Source organism: Lemur catta, chromosome 7 (genome assembly GCF_020740605.2).
Source record: "Lemur catta isolate mLemCat1 chromosome 7, mLemCat1.pri, whole genome shotgun sequence".
Classification (NCBI taxonomy): Eukaryota; Metazoa; Chordata; class Mammalia; order Primates; family Lemuridae; genus Lemur; species Lemur catta.
The window spans coordinates 19,463,078-19,481,779 of NC_059134.1; the positions used below are offsets into that span (position 1 = coordinate 19,463,078).

Genomic DNA, 18,702 nt, shown 5'->3' on the forward strand with positions numbered 1-18,702 from the left:
TTTTGTAAATCAATGAGAATTTAAAAATTACTCCAAATTTTCTCTGACCAGATATTTGAATGCTAACTGTATGAAAGAGATCTAATTCCCGGTTTAAGCAAGCTGCCCTAAATAGACAAGAGTGTTTGGGGAACTATTTTTTTTTAGCTTAAATTACCCAATATTTTTCCAAAAATCTGTGATAATTTAATACGTTTCACACATTGTTTATTCTCTCACTGGTATTATGAATCCTCCACATATATTTACTTACAGATGTTAAATGACTGTTTTCCCCCAAAAGGCACATATTTATATAACAGAAGATCTAGTTTTTTTTTGGGTGTCCATTTTAAAATAAAATTAAACTCAAATCCAAGGCTCACCTAGAGAAGCATTCTGGTTGCCCAGCCTTTATTAGAATTTTAGCCCGGTATCCACCTAAATGTCTTGAAGCAATAGTTGGCTCTATTTTAAAAACTGCTAGTGGCATACTAATTGCTTGCACTTTCTCTTTTCATGCACTCATGGATATTTATATCTCAGCCCTCTTGACCCATTTTAGACGCTTCACCCTTCTTCAGGCAGGACTGATACTGGGATGAATGCCATTGGGACAAGGCGGGTAGCGTAAATGAATCAGCCTTTGAGAATCCGGCTGCGAGCGAGAGATCATTCTTGGGGAGAGACCGGTGTGGCGAATCAGTCGTTGGGCTGGGAAACCAGTTGATGAGTATGTGTTCTGGGTATGTACTCAGTGGCTACCGGTGGACAAGGGACAGAAATCTCTTTCCATGCTGTGTCAGCAGAAGGACTTATTCTGTTGAGAGTGTGAGGTGGGCAAAGATTCCTGACAAGATTTAAACTGGGGGTGGGAGGGGTGTCTTGAAGGGAGTCACCCAAGATATCTGTGCTTTGTAAAGACGCCATAGATTGATGCTGCCTTTTAGGCAAAAGGAAAGATAGCTCAAACCAAACAAAAAATATATAATTCCCTAAAAACAAGTAGAATGGGTCTTCTGTGCTGAATGTTGTTTGTTTTGTTTCCTTAAGTTCCGTACACTTTTTCTGTGAAAGAGATTGTCGGATTTGAGCTAGTTTGAAATGATGCAGTTGTTGGTTGTGGCAGACATGGACATGTGCCACTCACAGCCCCTGCAAGAGAGATGTGAGAAGGCCACTGTGGGTGGCCAACAGTCTCCAGCTCTTAGAGCTTTCAGGCTCAGCCTCAGCCGTGGACACACTACACTCCTCATGGGGTGTCCCCCAGTGAATGCCTGGACAAGGTGGGGGCGCCTGGCCTGGCACTTCGCACCAAAAGCAGGACTCCCCTAAGGGGCTGTTTTTGCTCCAGAGACCCCTGTTGAGTGATAAAGACTCAGTCAGGTGCTCAAGCAAGACAGCTCTAGAATACCAAAATCAGGGTCTAGCTGGGAAAACCATGTATTACATACATATATGCAGCTGTCCCCAACCTTTTTGGCACCAGGAACCGGTTTCATGGAAGACAATTTTTCCACGAAGGAAGTGGGGGAGGCAGAGCTCAGGCAATGATGTGAGCTATGGGGAGCAGCTGTAAATACAGATAAAGCTTTGCTGGCTTGCCAAGTGCTCACCTCCAGTTCCTAGGTTTCATGGGGGATAATTTTTCCATGGACTGGGGGCAGGGGAGGGGCTGAGGGGGAGTTAGAGCTCAGGCAGTGATTCGCAGCCTGGTTCCTAACAGGCCACAGACCACTGCTGGATTTCGGCCTGGGGATTGGTCACCACAGCATATATGTACCTATATATATTATGTATATAATTTTGTATGTATACATGTACAAGAATACATACATATGTGTATATTTTATATTTACATATATTTGAGATATTTGGGTAGATGCTTCCAAAGATATATTTCTCAAAACTTCAGACATGTCCTACTCCACACTATTAAGAGCTAAAATTTCTCCCAGCAAAGGAAGACAATAGAGAGAACCTTCCCCAACAGGGCAACAGGTGCCCCCCTCAAAAACTGTTCCCACCTCCTCTCCTGACTGCTAGGCCTATAATCAGGATTCAGTTGCAGCATAACCCAGCCAGAGACATGCTGGGCTGCTAAGAGAGGATAAGGACTGTGCCCCCAAAGGAGCTGCAAGATCTAGCCAGCACATACTGGAATGGGATGGGAGGAGGGAAGACCCAGGGAACTGGATTCTCAGCGTGCACAGTCAAGGAGACGGCCATAAGATAGAACAAGTGGGAGTTTATTGACTTAGGGGAACTCTCTAGAGATACAGGCTTCAACACTATGTCAAGAACTCCAGGGGATGGTGCAAACTCACTCCTAGAAGCCTGGAAAAAGTAATGGCTCATGCTGAGTAAGGTTGAAATGCCCTAATTACTGTGGCAGATGGCAGAAGGAGGGACTGAAAGGTTCAGAGATGGGAGCATGCTGGATAAACATATTATGTGAGTCCGCTAGACCTACCAGACAATTTTGGTACATGGAAGACCCAGAGGACAGGCACACCATCCATCAAAGCCAGCAGAACATGCTGGTAAGTGAAGCACCAGCATCACTAAGAAGCTCAGTGATGATGCCCCTCTGCCGGCCAGGGCTCATGCCAGGTGAGGTGGTCACAGACCTTGACTCCCTGATAGCAATGGAGATGATGTGCCCCTGAAGAAATAGAGGCCAGGTGACATCATTCTACTGCATGGGGCCAGAATGGGTCATAAGTTCATCATGATCAATACGAAAAGAGGGGCAGCCAAGGGGGCCTGACCCATGTAGGATTATAGATAGAGCATGGCATCCAAGGGCAAAGGAGATGGACAGCCAACGCAGGTATTGCTTACTACATAAAATAAACAAAGAGCAGGAATGGTTGAGAAAGGCTGAGAGAAGTTGTCCCAATAAAAAATCATGATACCTGCTCAGTTTCTGGATGTGAGTCAGTTTTCAGATTTGGAATTTATAAACTGAGAAGGTCACTGGACCTTGCAACATCATGGCAAGTGTTTATGGTAATGATTATCTCAGTTTGTCCCCAGAAAGACCTTTGATTATTTACTCAAGTGATTGTAGACTTGGGGAAGGGGAACGCCTAGAACTTTTTTTTTTTTTTTTTTTGAGACAGAGTCTCACTTTGTTGCCCGGGCTAGAGTGAGTGCCGTGGTGTCAGCCTAGCTCACAGCAACCTCAAACTCCTGGGCTTAAGCGATCCTACTGCCTCAGCCTCCCGAGTAGCTGGGACTACAGGCATGCGCCACCATGCCCGGCTAATTTTTGCTATATACATTTTTAGTAGTCCAGATAATTTATTTCTATTTTTAGTAGAGACGGGGTCTCCCTCAGGCTGGTCTTGAACTCCTGACCTCGAGTGATCCACCCGCCTCAGCCTCCCAGAGGGCTAGGATTACAGGCGTGAGCCACTGTGCCCGGCCTAGAACTTTTGAGAACTATTGGTCAAGGGGTTTGAGTTAACAATGATACCAAAAGACTCTGCTAGAGTGCGAACATAGGGCCCAAAGAATGAAAGCAACCAAAAATGAAAGCTGGAAAGATCCAGCTTACAACAGGTCCACAGGGGTTGCAGATCCACCTGGATGTCATTTTCCCAGTCCCAACATATAATTGGGATTGATGTACTTGACATATTGGCTCTTGGTCTGCAGAGAAAGAACTATTGTCATAAGGAAGGCAAGTGAAACCTCTGGAACTGCTCTCCCCTACTCCAGCCAAGGTAGTAAATACAAAAGAGGATTGCAACCTGGACTGAGGACAGGATGGCAAAGATCATGTCACTCTTAAAGAGGAGGGATGGTGGACTCTATCATATCTGCATTCAACTGTCCAGGATGGATCCCAGAGAATGGCTGTGGACTACTGCAAGTTCAATCAAGTAGCAGGCCCAGTTGCAGCTGCTGTGCTAATGTTGTATCTTTGCTAGAGACAATTAGCATGGCGTCAGGTATATGATATGTGGCCATTCACTTGGAAAATGTACCTCTTTCCTATCTAAATCAGGAACGAGGATCAGAAATAGCTCACATCATATGGAACAGCAGACAATATACATTTTTAGCTTTGCCCCATGGTTATGATAAGTCTCCCACCTTCTTTCATAATACAATGCAAAAAGGTCTGGGCCACCTGGGTCCCACAGGGCGTCACCTTGATTTACTGCATTGATAACAGCAACAGATTGGGCATGATGAGCTAGAGATGACTAGCAGGCTAGATGCCTTGGTAGAACACATGTGCTCCAGAAGGTGGGAGATAAATCCTACAAGAATTCAGGGCTGCTACCTCGGTAAAGTTTTAGGAATCCAGTGATCAGGAACATGCTGCGACCTCCCCTCCCAAGTAAAACACAAATTATTGCACCTTGCAGCCTATCTACAAAGAGATTCTTCCTTCTTTGTTGGCTTCTTTGTCTTTTTGAGGCCCCACACCAGGAATACTGCTCCAGCCTACATTCCATGTGATGCGGAATTAAGCCAGTTTTGAGCTGGGCTGAGAGAATCAAAGAATTCTGTAGCAGCTCCAAGCTACGATGTAAGCAGCTCTGTTCCTTGGGCCATACGTTCAGCAGACCCTTTGATGTTGGAGGTGTCAGTGGTGGAAAAAGATGAAACATAGAGTTTATTACAAATACCAGTGGGAGAACTACAGACCCCCTGGAGTTCTGGAGAAAGGTCATGCCATCTGCAGCAAAGAAGGACACACCTCCTGAAAATCCGCTCCTGGCATGGGACTGGGTCCTGTGATGGAACATTTGACCAAGAGACAGTGGCTATGGGTCCAGAACTTCCCATCATCATCTGGGTCCTGTTGGGCTCACCAAGTTATGACGTCAGGTGGACCCAGCAGCAATCTATCATAAGATGGCAATGATATATCTGGGACTGGTTATGAGCAAGATGCCTGCCTATGTAGTCCAGACTCCATGTCGCCTGCCACAGTTGCACCAGTGCCCTGTCCCCAACTCAGATCACACATATGGCCACATGAGGGGAGGTGCATATGACAAGCTGAAGTAGGAGGCAAAAGCCTAAGCTTGGTGTATGGATGGATTGGATTGGTGTGTATAGGCAAGCCTAAGGCAGATAGACAGTGGCTACGTGTGAGCCTCACACAGGGGTGGCCTTGGAAGACAACAATAAAGGAACATCTTCCCAATATGTAGAGCTTTGGGTGATATATCTTGTCTTTTACTATGTGTCAGAGGAGAAGTGCTCCGAGATTAGAATTTGTACAAACTCATAAGCAGTGGTGAATCACATAGCCAGCTGGACAAGGGAGGGCCTGGCAAGGAAAAGATTGAAAAAGCAGTGACAAAGAGGCCTGGAGTAGAGACGTGCATAGACAGGTGAGAATGGACATGAAGTGTGATCTTTATGGTGGGTGTTAATATATTTATATCATGATAATATATTTATATGTCATATAAATATATTAACACCCACCAGAAAGCATCTAATACAGAAGAGGTACTAAACAACCAAGTAGACAAAATGGCTTTTGCCAGTAGGTGTTAAGCAGCCTTTGTCAGTGCTGGTACAATGGGCACTCGTGTGAAGAGGCCAGCAGCAGAGACAGAGGTTATGCATGGGCCCAATAGCATGAACACCCATTTAGCAAGGCTGTTTCAGCTACCATACACTCTGAATGTTCAACCTGCCAATAACAGAGACCAAAGCTGAGCCCCCATATGTCACTGTTCCTTGGTGAAACCAACTGGCCACTTGGTGGCAAAATGACTACACTGGCCCCCTTTCATCCTGGAAGGATCAGTGGCTCCTTCCTACAGAGACGGAGACATATTCTGGATATGAGTATGCCTTTCTTGCCCAGGGGCCTCAGCCACACCACTAACGGGAGGCTTACAGAATGTCCGATCCACAGGCACAGAATTCCATGTAAAATAGCATCTAACTAGGGAACCCCTTTACAGAAAAAGGGGTGTGAGTGGGCTCATGACTATGGGTCTACTGGTTGAAATACAAATAATATGATGTAGAAGATGCCAGCCCAGTCGAGAATTGAAATGAATTACTTAAGGAGCAGGTGAAGCACCACCTTGAAGACAATACCATGCAAGGTGCTATCCTTCGGATACTGTATACATTGACTCAGAGACCTTTGTATGGTGCAGTGTCCCCAGTAGGAAGACTACGTAAGTGCAGGAACCCAGGTGTGGAAACAGAAGTGGCCTCGCTTGCCATTACCCCCAGTGATCAGTGGGGGGCTCTGTGCTTCCCAATCCCTCATCTCTGGGCTATATGGAGTTTGAAGCCCTGGTCCCCCAAGGGAGGACCACCACTCTCACCAGGGGATACAGCAAGAGTCTGAACTACTGTAAGATTAAACTATAAGCTCTGGCTGTGATGCTACCTGGGCACCTTGGGCTCCCATGTCTAAAGACTAGCAGGCAAGAAGATGAATCATCTTGTTAGGAGAAATTGACCCTGATGAGCAGGAGGAGGTAGAGCTGTTTTTACACAGGGGTTCAAGTGATAATGCGTGGAACTCAGGTGACTCACTTGCGTGCCTCTTGGTACTCCCTTACCCAATTGTGACCATGGTGGACAAGTGTAGCAACCCCAGTCTGAGCAGCATATGGTTACCAGGGACTCAGACTACTAAGGAATTAAGGTTCCCATGAAACTACCAGGTAAGTCTCTGAGATCAATAGAGGCAATCAGTGAGGTAATACAATGGAGGGTGGAAGCAGGAGACACTGGGCACCAGTTATAGCCCTGAAATCAGCTGCAGTGACAGGGGTTGTAGGTCATTCCCCTAATCTCTCCCTTCTAAGTTTCTCTTCAGGAAGAGAGAGCTGGCCCAATCATGGATAGAGAACTGGGTCTACACATTGCATGGAGTGGACTGTGGCAGACATGAGGATGCAACACTTGGATCTACCTTCAAGGAAAGAATGATTTCCAGGTACAAGGAGTATGGTTAGCTGACAGCTTCCAACTGTTGGCTCCTTCAGTATTCAAGCTGTGATTATGTTCTTATTGATTCCCAAATCAATGACTGAGAAAAGCATTGGCAAAATGCCATGGCCATTTTTCCCCAAGGTGAGACTTGCCTAATGGAAAAACTTTGCTCCAGAACACCCTATTGGGCTGGCCGACTTTGTGAGGTCTGTAGCATGGTCTGATGGCTCCTCCTGCCCAATTCTACTTCTTCCCCCATTCTTTCATAGGTATCACTCCCCAACAGACTTTTTGCATCCCCAACTCCGCCATAGCTTCCGCTTCCTGGAGAACTGAACCTGTGACATTGGTGTCTTGGATAAACTAAAAGCCCTTTACAACTGATTGTTTTGCTTCATTGTATGATCTACCATGGAGAGTTCAGGTATTTCTGTAGTGTAGCTGTTGCTACCTCTTATCCATTCATTGAATAATGTCTAACCTCCTAGATTTAGCTCATTGAGGTCATTACATCTAAGGCTGGACTTATATTCTCCCTAAAAATAGTAATCCATAGCAGAATTCTTATCATGGATGAGGTGATGAAGAAAAATGCAGTTGTGTTCCTGCTGACTTGTCTTAAATAGTAAAGATATTAGCAATGAAAATATGCTCAAGAGCCCTACACATGGAAGTTTGCCTGTCTTACTGCATTAGAATCTTCATTACTGGACATCTGGGTTAACTTGCATAAAACGGGATGTTCACACAGTCTATTAGTTTTTCATTCTTGAAAACGGTTTTTAAACCTGATGAAACATTTCTAAAAATTTTCATATTTATTAGTATAATGGTAATAAATACTTAATTGCAAGCCGCACCAGGAGTTTAAATTGTAGAATAAATGCTCTAGAGTTCATCTTTTGAAAGAATTAATATTGTTTGCCTTTAAGTTATATTTCTTTTTGTGCTGGCCTTACTCATTCTGGACTCTGGGTTTGAGCTAATGCTAATAATCATGGCTTACTTATGAGAAATATGGCATTGGCTCTTTGAAAAACAAACTGAATGACACTGAATGTTTATTAACTAGCTAGCAATATTTTCTAGACCTAAGAGCTCAAAAATAAAAGATGTTCATCTCTGAAAATTTAAACAAATAATCTAAGATACTTTCCGAAAGCCACTGAAGTACCTTTAGCCAACGAGTTTGTAATAGCTAATTCCAAGTGGACTGACATAACCAAAAAACTCACAATTGGCCTGAGTCTATCAATAACATCCTTGTTAGCACATTAGTAATAAAGTTGGGGGAAAAAGGGAGGGGGACAGACATATTATATTCCTTATTCACCAAGGAGCACGAAGCAGTTCCTCTAGAAGAGATCTCACTGGTAGGCAAGAACCAGCCGTAACCAAACCTTACTCTAGCCAATAAGCACAGGATTTCAGAGTGATTAATCCATCACTTTTCAAGGGCACTCAGCTGAAATAAATGTTCACACATTGTTAAGGATAAATAATCCATATATACCTTCTGCTGCAGAAGCGAAATCTCACTTACCAATGATTAAAAGTTATAGGGTCTAGAAAATAGATGATACGTATGGCTCAGGAAACTGTAATGTGTTGAATTCGAGTGCTTCCGTTTGCATGACTAATTGGGAAGAAGGCTATCTTGGTTGCACTAACCAGGAATCATATCAAGCTCAAGATCAGCAAAGTTTTTCACTTTGCATGGATGTGACAAATAATAAAACCAGAAAAAAAATGCTTGTTTTATATAATCTCAATGGAGAACAATTTGGTAATATCTACCGAAATTACACTCTCACCTTTTAATCCTGCAGTCTCACTTCTGGGAAGGTATTCTACAGATATATTTCAAACATGTAAAAGAACATACGTTGTTTACTGCAGAAAAATTAAGAAGAGTGGAAAAAAAGAGAGATTGAGAAAAAAATATCAATGAATAGGGTATTGGTTAAATAAATTATGGTACATCTATAAAAGGAACACTACAAAGGATAAGGTGATTTTCTCTGTAGCATCACAGACAGTTCCAAAATACACTTTAAACAAGGTGTGTGATAGTGTATAATATGTTAATTTTGCTCTATGAAAGGGGGAGGAGCAGAATATATATTCTCGTTAGCTATTATTTATGTAAACTCTGGAAGCATACACAAGAAACTAATAAAAACTGGAGAACAGGCATTAGAATGGGACTTTTAAATGTATACCTTCTTTATATTGTTTGATTTATAAATCAAGTGAATGTTATTTACTTAAAAATTAAACTTAAATGGTTTTTTAAGGCATCTTTATGTAAGCAAATTGAAATTTAAACCAAACAAAATTTTAACACAACCAAGACAGTTCATGCTGTCCTAGTTGTATTCCCTAACAGTGGAATAATTATCACACCTGCCCTCAAATGTATCCAGTATTTCAGAAAACATTTTTCTCTCTTTATTCTGTATTCTTTGTCTGCTTCTCCTATCTCATTTCTTATTTAACACTTTAATTGTATTAGAGTGACTAAAAAACATTCAAAGATGAAGAGCCTAAAAGATTTGACAAACTGAAATTGCATTGCAATTTTTTGGTAGATCTTGCAGACCATCATAGATAACTTGTCTCCTCTATTTTTTGAGCAATATTTATATTCTTCATGAGGCTCCCTCTTGAATTTTAAGAAGGAACAATAGCGTGACCACCTTATCCATTCCAGTAACAAAATCTCTGATGAAGGACCCTAGATTATAAACTTATTTTTTCCCTCTTATACCAATTTCAAGTTCACTTGGAACAGTATGCCTCTCTGATAACAAACTATGAGTTGAAACTGAGTGATCTGTCTGGCTTTTGGCTATCTACTGAAACCTAGTTTTAAGTCTCTAGAATAACCTGAGGTTAAAATCCAAATTATTGGTCTCCCTGCATCGTATTGCTGGTTCATTTATTCTTGTCAATAGTATGCATCACGAGTGCCTGATATGGCATTTCAAAAGAGCAAGGAGGGCAACAGATATGTACCAATGGTAATTTCACAGTTCTGGAAATGGCATGAGGGCAAATTCCAATCTGGATTTGAGGTTATAAATACATCAGTGATTCTGTTACAGAGCAAATCAATTCAGTAAATGGATATTGAGGAACATCTCATTTTAGTGTTGTGATGAAAATAAAGACTAACAATAACAGTGTGTGTTGCAGGGCAAGTATAAAGAACCTCAGCAAGCACTATAGCATAGCTGTCAAGTGCATGCATTCTGCAGCCAAATCGCTTGAGTTCGAAATCCACCTTGTTCATTTACCAGCCATGTGACTTTTGGTGTGACTTAACCTACTTGTGCATCATTTTCCTCATTAGTAAGAAAATGGAGATAATAGAATACAGGATTGTTGTAAAGACCAAATGGGAACTTCCTTTCCAAAGAAGAGTTGGAAAACTCTGTTGGAAAGAGAACTGTGACTTCTAAAGTCAATCTTCTTGTTTTATATATATTCTACTAACTAGAAAAAGTCACAGTATTTTTCAGTCCAATAGGTATTGGATGTCTTGATATATGTCTATCTTGTAAGTACTCAGGGCAGCTCACAATAAGTAGTAATTAAATAAAATTTAGCACAGAGGTTAAAATTACAATTCTTTGAAACTTGAATAGGAGGTAGAAATAATCTCAAATTTAAACATATCATGATACCTATGTACTTAGGAAGCATTAAGAGAGGTTAATGGACTCTGGTCTCTTAAACACAGAAATAAAGTACAGTCTTTGGATCTTAATTCTTGGTACAAAGTTAATTTATAACAGCTTACCAAGAAATTACTGATAAGAATGTAGGGTTCAAATGTCCAAAATGCTAATACTTCTAGAAAATTATTTTTCAAACAAAAAAAGTAGCCCTTGAATAAGAACTGATAAACTTTTATTTCACCAAAATAAGATTTTCAATTACTAAAAAAAGTGATGCCAAATATCTCAAAAGAGAGGTTTTATCCTCAAAGGATAAAATAGGAGTATATAGAGCATAGCAGGAATATAAAATTTTGCTAACAGAAAAGCAGTGCACATTTCCTATGAACCTTTGTTTTGCAGTTTTCAACTCTGGCAAAATTCCAATTAAATTTGGAATTTTAAATGGTCAGACTCTTGCTAGTTTAGGCCAATTCCCCAGAGAAATCAACCACAGAAATGATGTACATTTTTAGCTATATAAAAATAAAGATATACCTTGATCCCACACTCAAGAAAAAAAATCAGAACACAAAGACAAAACGGACTTGGATTTTTAATTTTTTTAAAGATATCTCTGTCTATATATATATTAATAAAAAGTGCAAAGAATAGACCTTCATGTTTAAATTATATTCTAAAATAAAATATATATTTCCATTAACTGCAGGAGACAACTGGCAAGTAAAGAGCCTGAGAGAGTCCAGTCCCTCTCCGTCACTACAATGGACATATATTTGAAGGAAGCACCTATGAAAAATAGTAGAGTGTTCACAACACATCTGGTAATACAGATAGCTTCTGGGTGTTCTTGAAAGCAGTTTGTTTGCATTTTCGATCTAACATGAAATGAAGGGAAAAATCAAATTCATAAATGGAAATGACATTACTTAGAACAATCTAGTATTCTGTATTCATGTTTTATATGCCCCAGAGCCTAGCGTTTCCCGGGTGGCAAGACACACTCTTGTGTGCATTAGTGAAAAGCTATCAGCAGTGTGCCTCGCATGGAAAGCAGCTCCTTGTGCAACAAGTGTTCTCCGCTCCTAACACTGCTGGTTTAGCAAGAAAGCTGAAACATCTGGTTAGAATCGAATTTTTGTCTTTCTTAGAAGATAAAGATTTTTTAAAACATAGCATTGTTATACATAGCTCAAGTTATGTTCTGGGCTTAATTTTTCACCAAAAGGTCTTAAAAAACACAAGGGGCGTATACTATCTGCTGCTTTCTTATGTATTTATGGCAATGGTGGCAAAAGGTTGCAGAAACAACAGAAACTTTAAGTAAAAAAAGACATATGACTCTGGACTTTTTTTTCCCTTACAGCAATGTGGGATATTTCAGCAATCCAGATTCAAAAATTGATTTCTACTGTGGCTTCAGCAGCTATGCACCCACATATAGAAAGGATCCCTCGGTTTTGATTTGGCTTTCTTTTTTCCTTTTTCATAATGGGGAAGAACTTCTATTTTAGAAAATATATGTTCTACACACTGTGCCTATAATAGCAACGTATCTGTAATACTGGCCATGACAGCATTTTGCCTCATAAATGTCAATAATATGCTCTTACTGAATCTGAACGAAGTCAGTATTAAAACACAGATAAGCTGCAGACAATTATGCATAACTGGCAGACTCAAAGGTCCACAGTCTCTTCTCTCCTTCTTTTAGGCCTGTTATAAAAATAATTTTGGTTACAACTGTCTACGCAGCACCAATTTTATTTTGAAAGCAGAATCTTTACTCAGCCACCCAAATGAATCTATAAGTACACATGCTCAAATAGCTTTTCTCATTTACTTCTGTTTTATAACTCTAAAAGACCAGCAATTGTATTATCTTCTTAATCAAAAATTATTCAGCAATTATTAAAACCATCAATTACAATGTCCTAAAAATATTGACATCTGCTGAATTAAAGAAGTTCGCTTTACATGCAACTGTATAGTAAAAGGATTATGCCTGCAGTTGATAAACACTGTGTTCTGTAATAACAGAAGAAACAAGTCTCTAATAGTAAAAAAGCATTTCATAAAACTTTGTTATATATAAAATATCTTATTAATTGTGACCATTCCACTTATGATTAAAGCATAACATAAGTGTTTGCTCTGCCTTCTGCTGTGGGACAGTTCCAGGTCATACAACTTCAAAAAATAAAGAGTGCATCTGTTTCCCAGGCTGACAAAAGCCACAGGCTCAATTACACCGCTTCTCTCTCAAACTTGTCTGCACTCATGCGTACATACACAAAGCACCCACAGTTTTAATCTTCATGACATTGTTGCCACACTTTTTTCCTACTTCCAAAAATCTGTCAGGAAAATGTGTTCACAAAATAATTATTCTTGTCTATGCCCAACCTGGATCTCCATTGCTCATTTTTATGATTTTGAAAGATAAAGTCTGCAGCAGAAGGAGCATAGGCCTCATTCATCTTCCTCAAACCCTTTGGTTTCCACCTTTAATGTTATATTGACTGTAGATTTGACTCAGTAGGCCTGGGTCAAAGGCTTTACAGATCCTGAACCTGAAGTGCATTAAAGAGAATAAACATCTGCCGCATGGCATAGGAAAATTTCAAAAGTAGCAATAATAAACACGACACCCCATATGTAAAGAATTCACAAGAGTCATCTAAAAATTTCGTAAAAAAATTAAATTTGTAGGAGGGGTGGAATCATGTAGCGAAGGTCAAAAGGTAAAATGCTATCAGATAATAATTGCATTCTTTGAAAAATACTTCACTTGCACAACTTGTGCTCCAGTTACGCTAAGTATTTCTCAAGTCTCCCATCTGTAAACATGGCGGACCAAGAAAGATACATATTAAAGAAAGGGATGACATCTGATTAACAAACAAAAAGATTTTAGAGCAGGTAAGGAACTAGCTTTTAAAGAAAAGTGCTTTAAATGCGCTTCTGCAAAAAATATGAATTGGAGGCAATTCTGAAGTTTTGACACTTATACTTTACTCATAGCTTAGGCAGTTTCTTCTATAGGAGCAACTAAATTGAAATGTAAAACAAAAATAATGCTCAGTTATGCCATCACAAATTCCCAGGAGTATCTGGGAATCAAAGCTCCTTTTGATTAAAGTTTCCCACTTTTAATGCAAAGTGCAAGAGCAAGGGCTTCAAACGGATGACACAGGCAGGAAAGTCATAAAGCTCCTTCCCCCACATTTCCCATTTCACTCCCTCACACGCACCACAGATAGTTTATTAGCTAATTCTCAGCTCTCCTGGCACACACATCCAGTATTCTGTCGGATTCTTTGTAAAGTCAGGCCTCTATTCCCAATAGTTAAAAGTAATGAAAAAGAAAGATACGAGGAAATACATTCAATAAGAAAAAATAAAAGAACTCTGGACTCTGACATATTTCATGTTACGGAAGTAATGGCTGATATAACGTATGACGGACATTAAAAGTGAGTTAGTAACATACAAAGAGATCAGACTGCTCTGCCTGTGCTTCCAGAATAACAGCGAGTTTTCCCGGAGTTTTAATTCTCCATCTATTCCTCTTTCAAGATTCTAGTAGGTTCTTACTGAGTACCTGAGATCAGAAACATGTTGAAAAATGTTTAAAACACTTTAAATTATTTCAAAAGGGAGAAATGAGAACGAAAAAAAAATCACCCAAGTTGAGAAATAAGAAGTTAATTATAAACAGAATAAAACTATTGGGTAAACATGTGCAGAGGCAGGTCAAAATGCAAAACTGAACCAGTAAAGGAAAGGAGGGAGAGGGGGGTAAAGGAAGAACCGGGAGAGAGAAGTGCTGGCCCTTCCTGTGAAGATTCCTTGTTTCCTGATTTAAATGCTAGAAGACGCCCTTCTGAGGGGCTTCTGTTCATGCTATCTTCACACGTATAATAAATGGTGATGACAACCAAGTGGCAGGCAAACCCCAGTGAACACAGTAAGAAGTCGGTGATTTCTTTGTCATCTTTCCTTAGAGAGGGCACATGGACTGGAGATGTGACCAATTCTGCTGGCTGCGCCTAAGAAATCTATGGTAGAAAATACCAAAAATGGTCCCCTGTCCATTCTAGGGGAAAAAATATACAAAACCCCTCCAAAACCTAAACAGAACAAAACAAAACAAACAAAAACAATCTTCTCCCTCCTAAAGAAAACCACATTGGAAACAAATGCCCTGCAAGAAGTCCTTATTTGTATGTTTTTTACAAGGCTGATAGAGGTTATTTTGTTTTGGATTCCACATAAATTTTATCTCCATCCCTAATGCCAAAGGAATGCAATGCCCGAGAGCTGTGCTTCATTTCCTCTGGGCCAAAGGGTGCTTCATGGTCAAAATAGTAGAGAAGCATGTTGCTTGTTGGTAATTGCACTAGAGTTTTTAATTGTTTCTTTAGTTCTGCAACTGTTTGGTCCAGACGAATGCTCATTTCTTCCACCTGATCGTTAAAGTGGACTTCTACTTTTGCACTGCTCTGGGGTCTTAGGTCCACTTCTGCCAAAGGCTCCAACTTCCCATATTTTGTGATCAGTTCATGATACCTAGAAGGATAAAAAAAAAAAACAGTATCAGCTTAAACTACTAGCACATAAACTGTGGACTTCTTCCAAACTGCAGGTAAACTACACTGTAACTCTCAACATCTTTCTAATATCCTATTCTAATATCACTTCTATCTATCAATCAATCAATCAGATGACTCTTGCGGATTCTGTGACCTAATACAGTTGCCCTGTTGAGGCCACAGTAAAACCATGTCATGGTACTTAGGGGAAGTATTTCTCCTAAAGATGGTCACCATGTCTGCTATTAATCATTAATTATAAGAATAGGCTTAGAAAGAAAAGTGGAACCTAGAAAAGTAGATACTAATAGAAAGAAGCCCAATCTCTTTGTAGAACTTGCTTTCTTGGGCATCATGATCAAGACAGATATCTAAGCACATGTCCCTTTGGAAAAGATGCAAGATGGAAGGAGGCCAGCAGTTTCTGAGGCCCGGAGAATCCATAACTTATAAACAAAAACATGTAGCTTTATGTTAGCAATTAACCTAGCTCTTTCAGTGGTCACCAGCAGCAACTAACAAAAGAACAGAGGGCACAACCTCATTGCCATAACCGTTTAAAGGGAACCAAAAGCACTGTACTATGTGGTTCAGCTGAGCAAGAATCCTAACCCAATCCCTAGAAACCATTATGGAGAAAGAAGGTAAGGAGACAAAATCCTGAGCATTCTAATGTAATATTTCCTAATTTAGACAAAAGTGGACCCAGGGGGTAATGAGTCAGGGTTGAAGAAAACCCTGGTTGAAGGAAAACAATGTTGAAGAAAAACCTTGGGGACCAGAAGCCTCTATATCCCACTGCCAGGATGTCAGGATTTTAGCAAAGGCAAACAAAACAAAGTGGAACAAAAAAGCCCAAATAAATAAAAAACAAAACTCCCAGGACTTGAAATTTTCCAATGCTCCAAACTGAAAATGTGCAATGATTCAAAGTCTAAGGGTATCTTTTCCCCACCCCATCCAGTATATGCCTTCAAATAAGTGAGACTGGGTCATGACAACTTAACAAAATTTCAGACAAGACAGCAGAACCCAGGTGGTCAAATAAGAACTGAACCCAACTCCAGAGATATTTTCCCTTCCGACTACAGAAAAGCAGAACTGTAATACCCTAGCTCTCAAACTTTGCATAGTAGTGACAAAAGCAACAATGGCAAAGGGGTCAAAGAGAGTTTACTCATACTACGTTTCAGCAAAGAGATGGTATGGAGAGCGGTGCCCACTTTTAAGCATAAGCAAGAATATAAGACACAACTAAGCATCTGGCAGACTAGGCACATATCAGAGCAAAAAGAGCAAAGGAAAGGAACACATAAATAAGTAAAAGGCAGAGGCAGAACACAACCTGAAAGAAAACATAAGTAAAGGAAAAGAAAATGCCCCACAAAGACTCAATAATCTAGAAATTAATAAGTACATGAGTATAAAAAAACAAGAGCTCAAAGACAAATTGTAAACCATAGAATGAGATGAAAATAGAGATTGCAGAGCTAATGAAACAAACTGAAGACAAAACAACACTATTACTGACCAGATAAATAAATAAATTAGAAAGGATGCCCCAAGAGTATTATACCTAGCCAAGTGCTGCGGTTTGAATGTGTCCCTCGACACTTATGTGTTTAAAACTTAATCTGCAGTGCAATAGTGTTGAGAGGTAGGATCTTTAAGAGGTGACTAAAGGGAGTGGTTTAGTTATCATGGGAGTGGGTTCCTGATGAAAGAGTTTGGTCCTCTCTTGCTTTCTCGTGCTTTCTTGCCACGGGATGATGCAGCAGGAAGGCCCTAGTCAGATGCTGGCAGCTTGATATTGGACTTCCTAGCATGCAGTGCTGTGAGAAATGGATTTCTTGTCTTTATAAATTACTGAGTCTGTGGTATTGTTATAGCAATACAAAATGGACTAAGACACCAGGTTTTGTTCAGAAATAAATTTAACAAGTAGATATTCTAAAACAAGAAAGAACTTAAAGAACAGAGTACCCATGAGTCCTTTTGGGGGAAAAAAAAATCAAGAAGCAAAAAAACACTGCTCAACAATGAGATTAAAGAACCAGTGGTAAGCCTTGAATCAATTTAAATATAAAACTAAAATTTATAATAATAATTGCATACCCCTAGACTCATTTATACTTGACATTGTATCCAACTGAATTAATCTTAACCACAAACATATTTGTACACAAAATTATGACTTACATTCAGAAATTAGTCTACCTTCTATAAATGGGCAAGTATATCTACAAATTAAATGACCTATAAATTGGGACATTCTGGAGTCCTTCAGTTTTCTCAAAATCAACATATTCAGAAATAATTAACTGCCACTTCCCAACCATGTTCTCGTCCAGTCTTTCACATATCAGTAAATGGTGCAGAAACGACTGGATTATCCTAGCTGGAAAATGGACAGTCATGCTTCTTCTTGCCTCTCCCACCTCTCCTCTCCACTTCTCTCGTTCAATTTCCATGTCCAACCAATTCTCTTCCAATGAATCTCATGAATCTATCTGTATTTCTCTTACCCACTTGCCTTGTAAGTTTTAGCCACTATCATTAATAACCTAGATTGCTACATTTTCCTGTGGATGCATAAACTAGATGAGCTTTCTCAATATCTGTTCCAATCTCCTCCTGGTAGGCCTTCCTATAATTCAGAGACTGGAAAGCTGAAAAATATATTTCCCATACCCTATCAATCACAGTCAGCCTTGGGAAGACAGGTAGTGGGTCGAAGAGACATAGTGTGGGAACTGTGTGGGCAGAGGCCTCCTAATGACCAGAACACCGTTTAAGCAGTGTGTTCCAGAATCAGCAGGCCTGGAAGAAGCTGGCTGATGAGCTCTAGATCACAGCTAAGGTGGTGTGATCAGCACCAGGGACAGCAGCTTGCTGCTCTTCCCTTTACCTGATTCTGACAGCGGTAGCAGTGCCCTTGCTGGGCTAGTGCTGGGTACTATTCTAGAGGCAATTCCAGGGAGGCAGTTTAAGTTTGCTCCTCCAACCCTTCCAAAGATTTTGTAAGCACTTTATTCACGGTATGAAATCCCTTTCTTCTTAAAACAGATAATGGCTTTCCATGACGTCAGAGTGGCCCCAAGATAAGCCTTGTCTACACTGTAGCCAAAATGATTGTTATAAAACACAAATTTGATGACATCACTCCTTTACTTAAAATCACACAATATCCATAAGAATAAAGTCCTAACTCTTCAGCATGATTGTGGCACATGGAATTTTGGCCTCCATATCCAGGTAGGCCTGATCTAATCACATGAGCCCTCGGAAACAGAGAAGGTTCTCCAGTTAGTGGCAGAAGTCAGAGGGAGTCAAAGTACAAGAACTTGACATACCATTGCTGGCTTAAAGATGGAGGGGACCACATGAAAAGTGTAAGAAGGAATAGAACTCAGCCACCATCCTGAGTGAACCTGCAACGTGGTTCCTCTCCAGAGCTTCCAGTAAAGAAAACAGCCCTGCGGACACCTTGATTTTGGTCTTGTGAGATC

General features: G+C 40.3%; 1 protein-coding gene and 1 long non-coding RNA gene across 4 annotated transcripts in view; one reads left to right on the forward strand and one right to left on the reverse strand.

Annotated features, from left to right (window-relative positions):
- LOC123641241 (tubulin-specific chaperone cofactor E-like protein) overlaps positions 1 to 18,702 on the reverse strand; it is a 155,585-nt gene that overhangs the window by 76,463 nt on the left and 60,420 nt on the right. The window contains exon 8 of one of the 3 annotated variants that reach the window (XM_045555794.1): positions 11,177 to 15,170. The exons of the other annotated variants lie outside the window; for them this stretch is intronic. Coding sequence (XP_045411750.1) covers positions 14,852 to 15,170 — 319 coding nt within the window. The 3' untranslated portion in view covers positions 11,177 to 14,851. Of the gene's footprint in view, positions 1 to 11,176; positions 15,171 to 18,702 lie in introns of those variants that run through there. 3 annotated transcript variants of the gene reach the window in all.
- LOC123641243 lies at positions 678 to 11,384 on the forward strand. Its single transcript, XR_006736256.1, has 3 exons — positions 678 to 725; positions 6,789 to 6,919; positions 11,308 to 11,384. It is a non-coding gene; the product is annotated as an uncharacterized LOC123641243 (long non-coding RNA).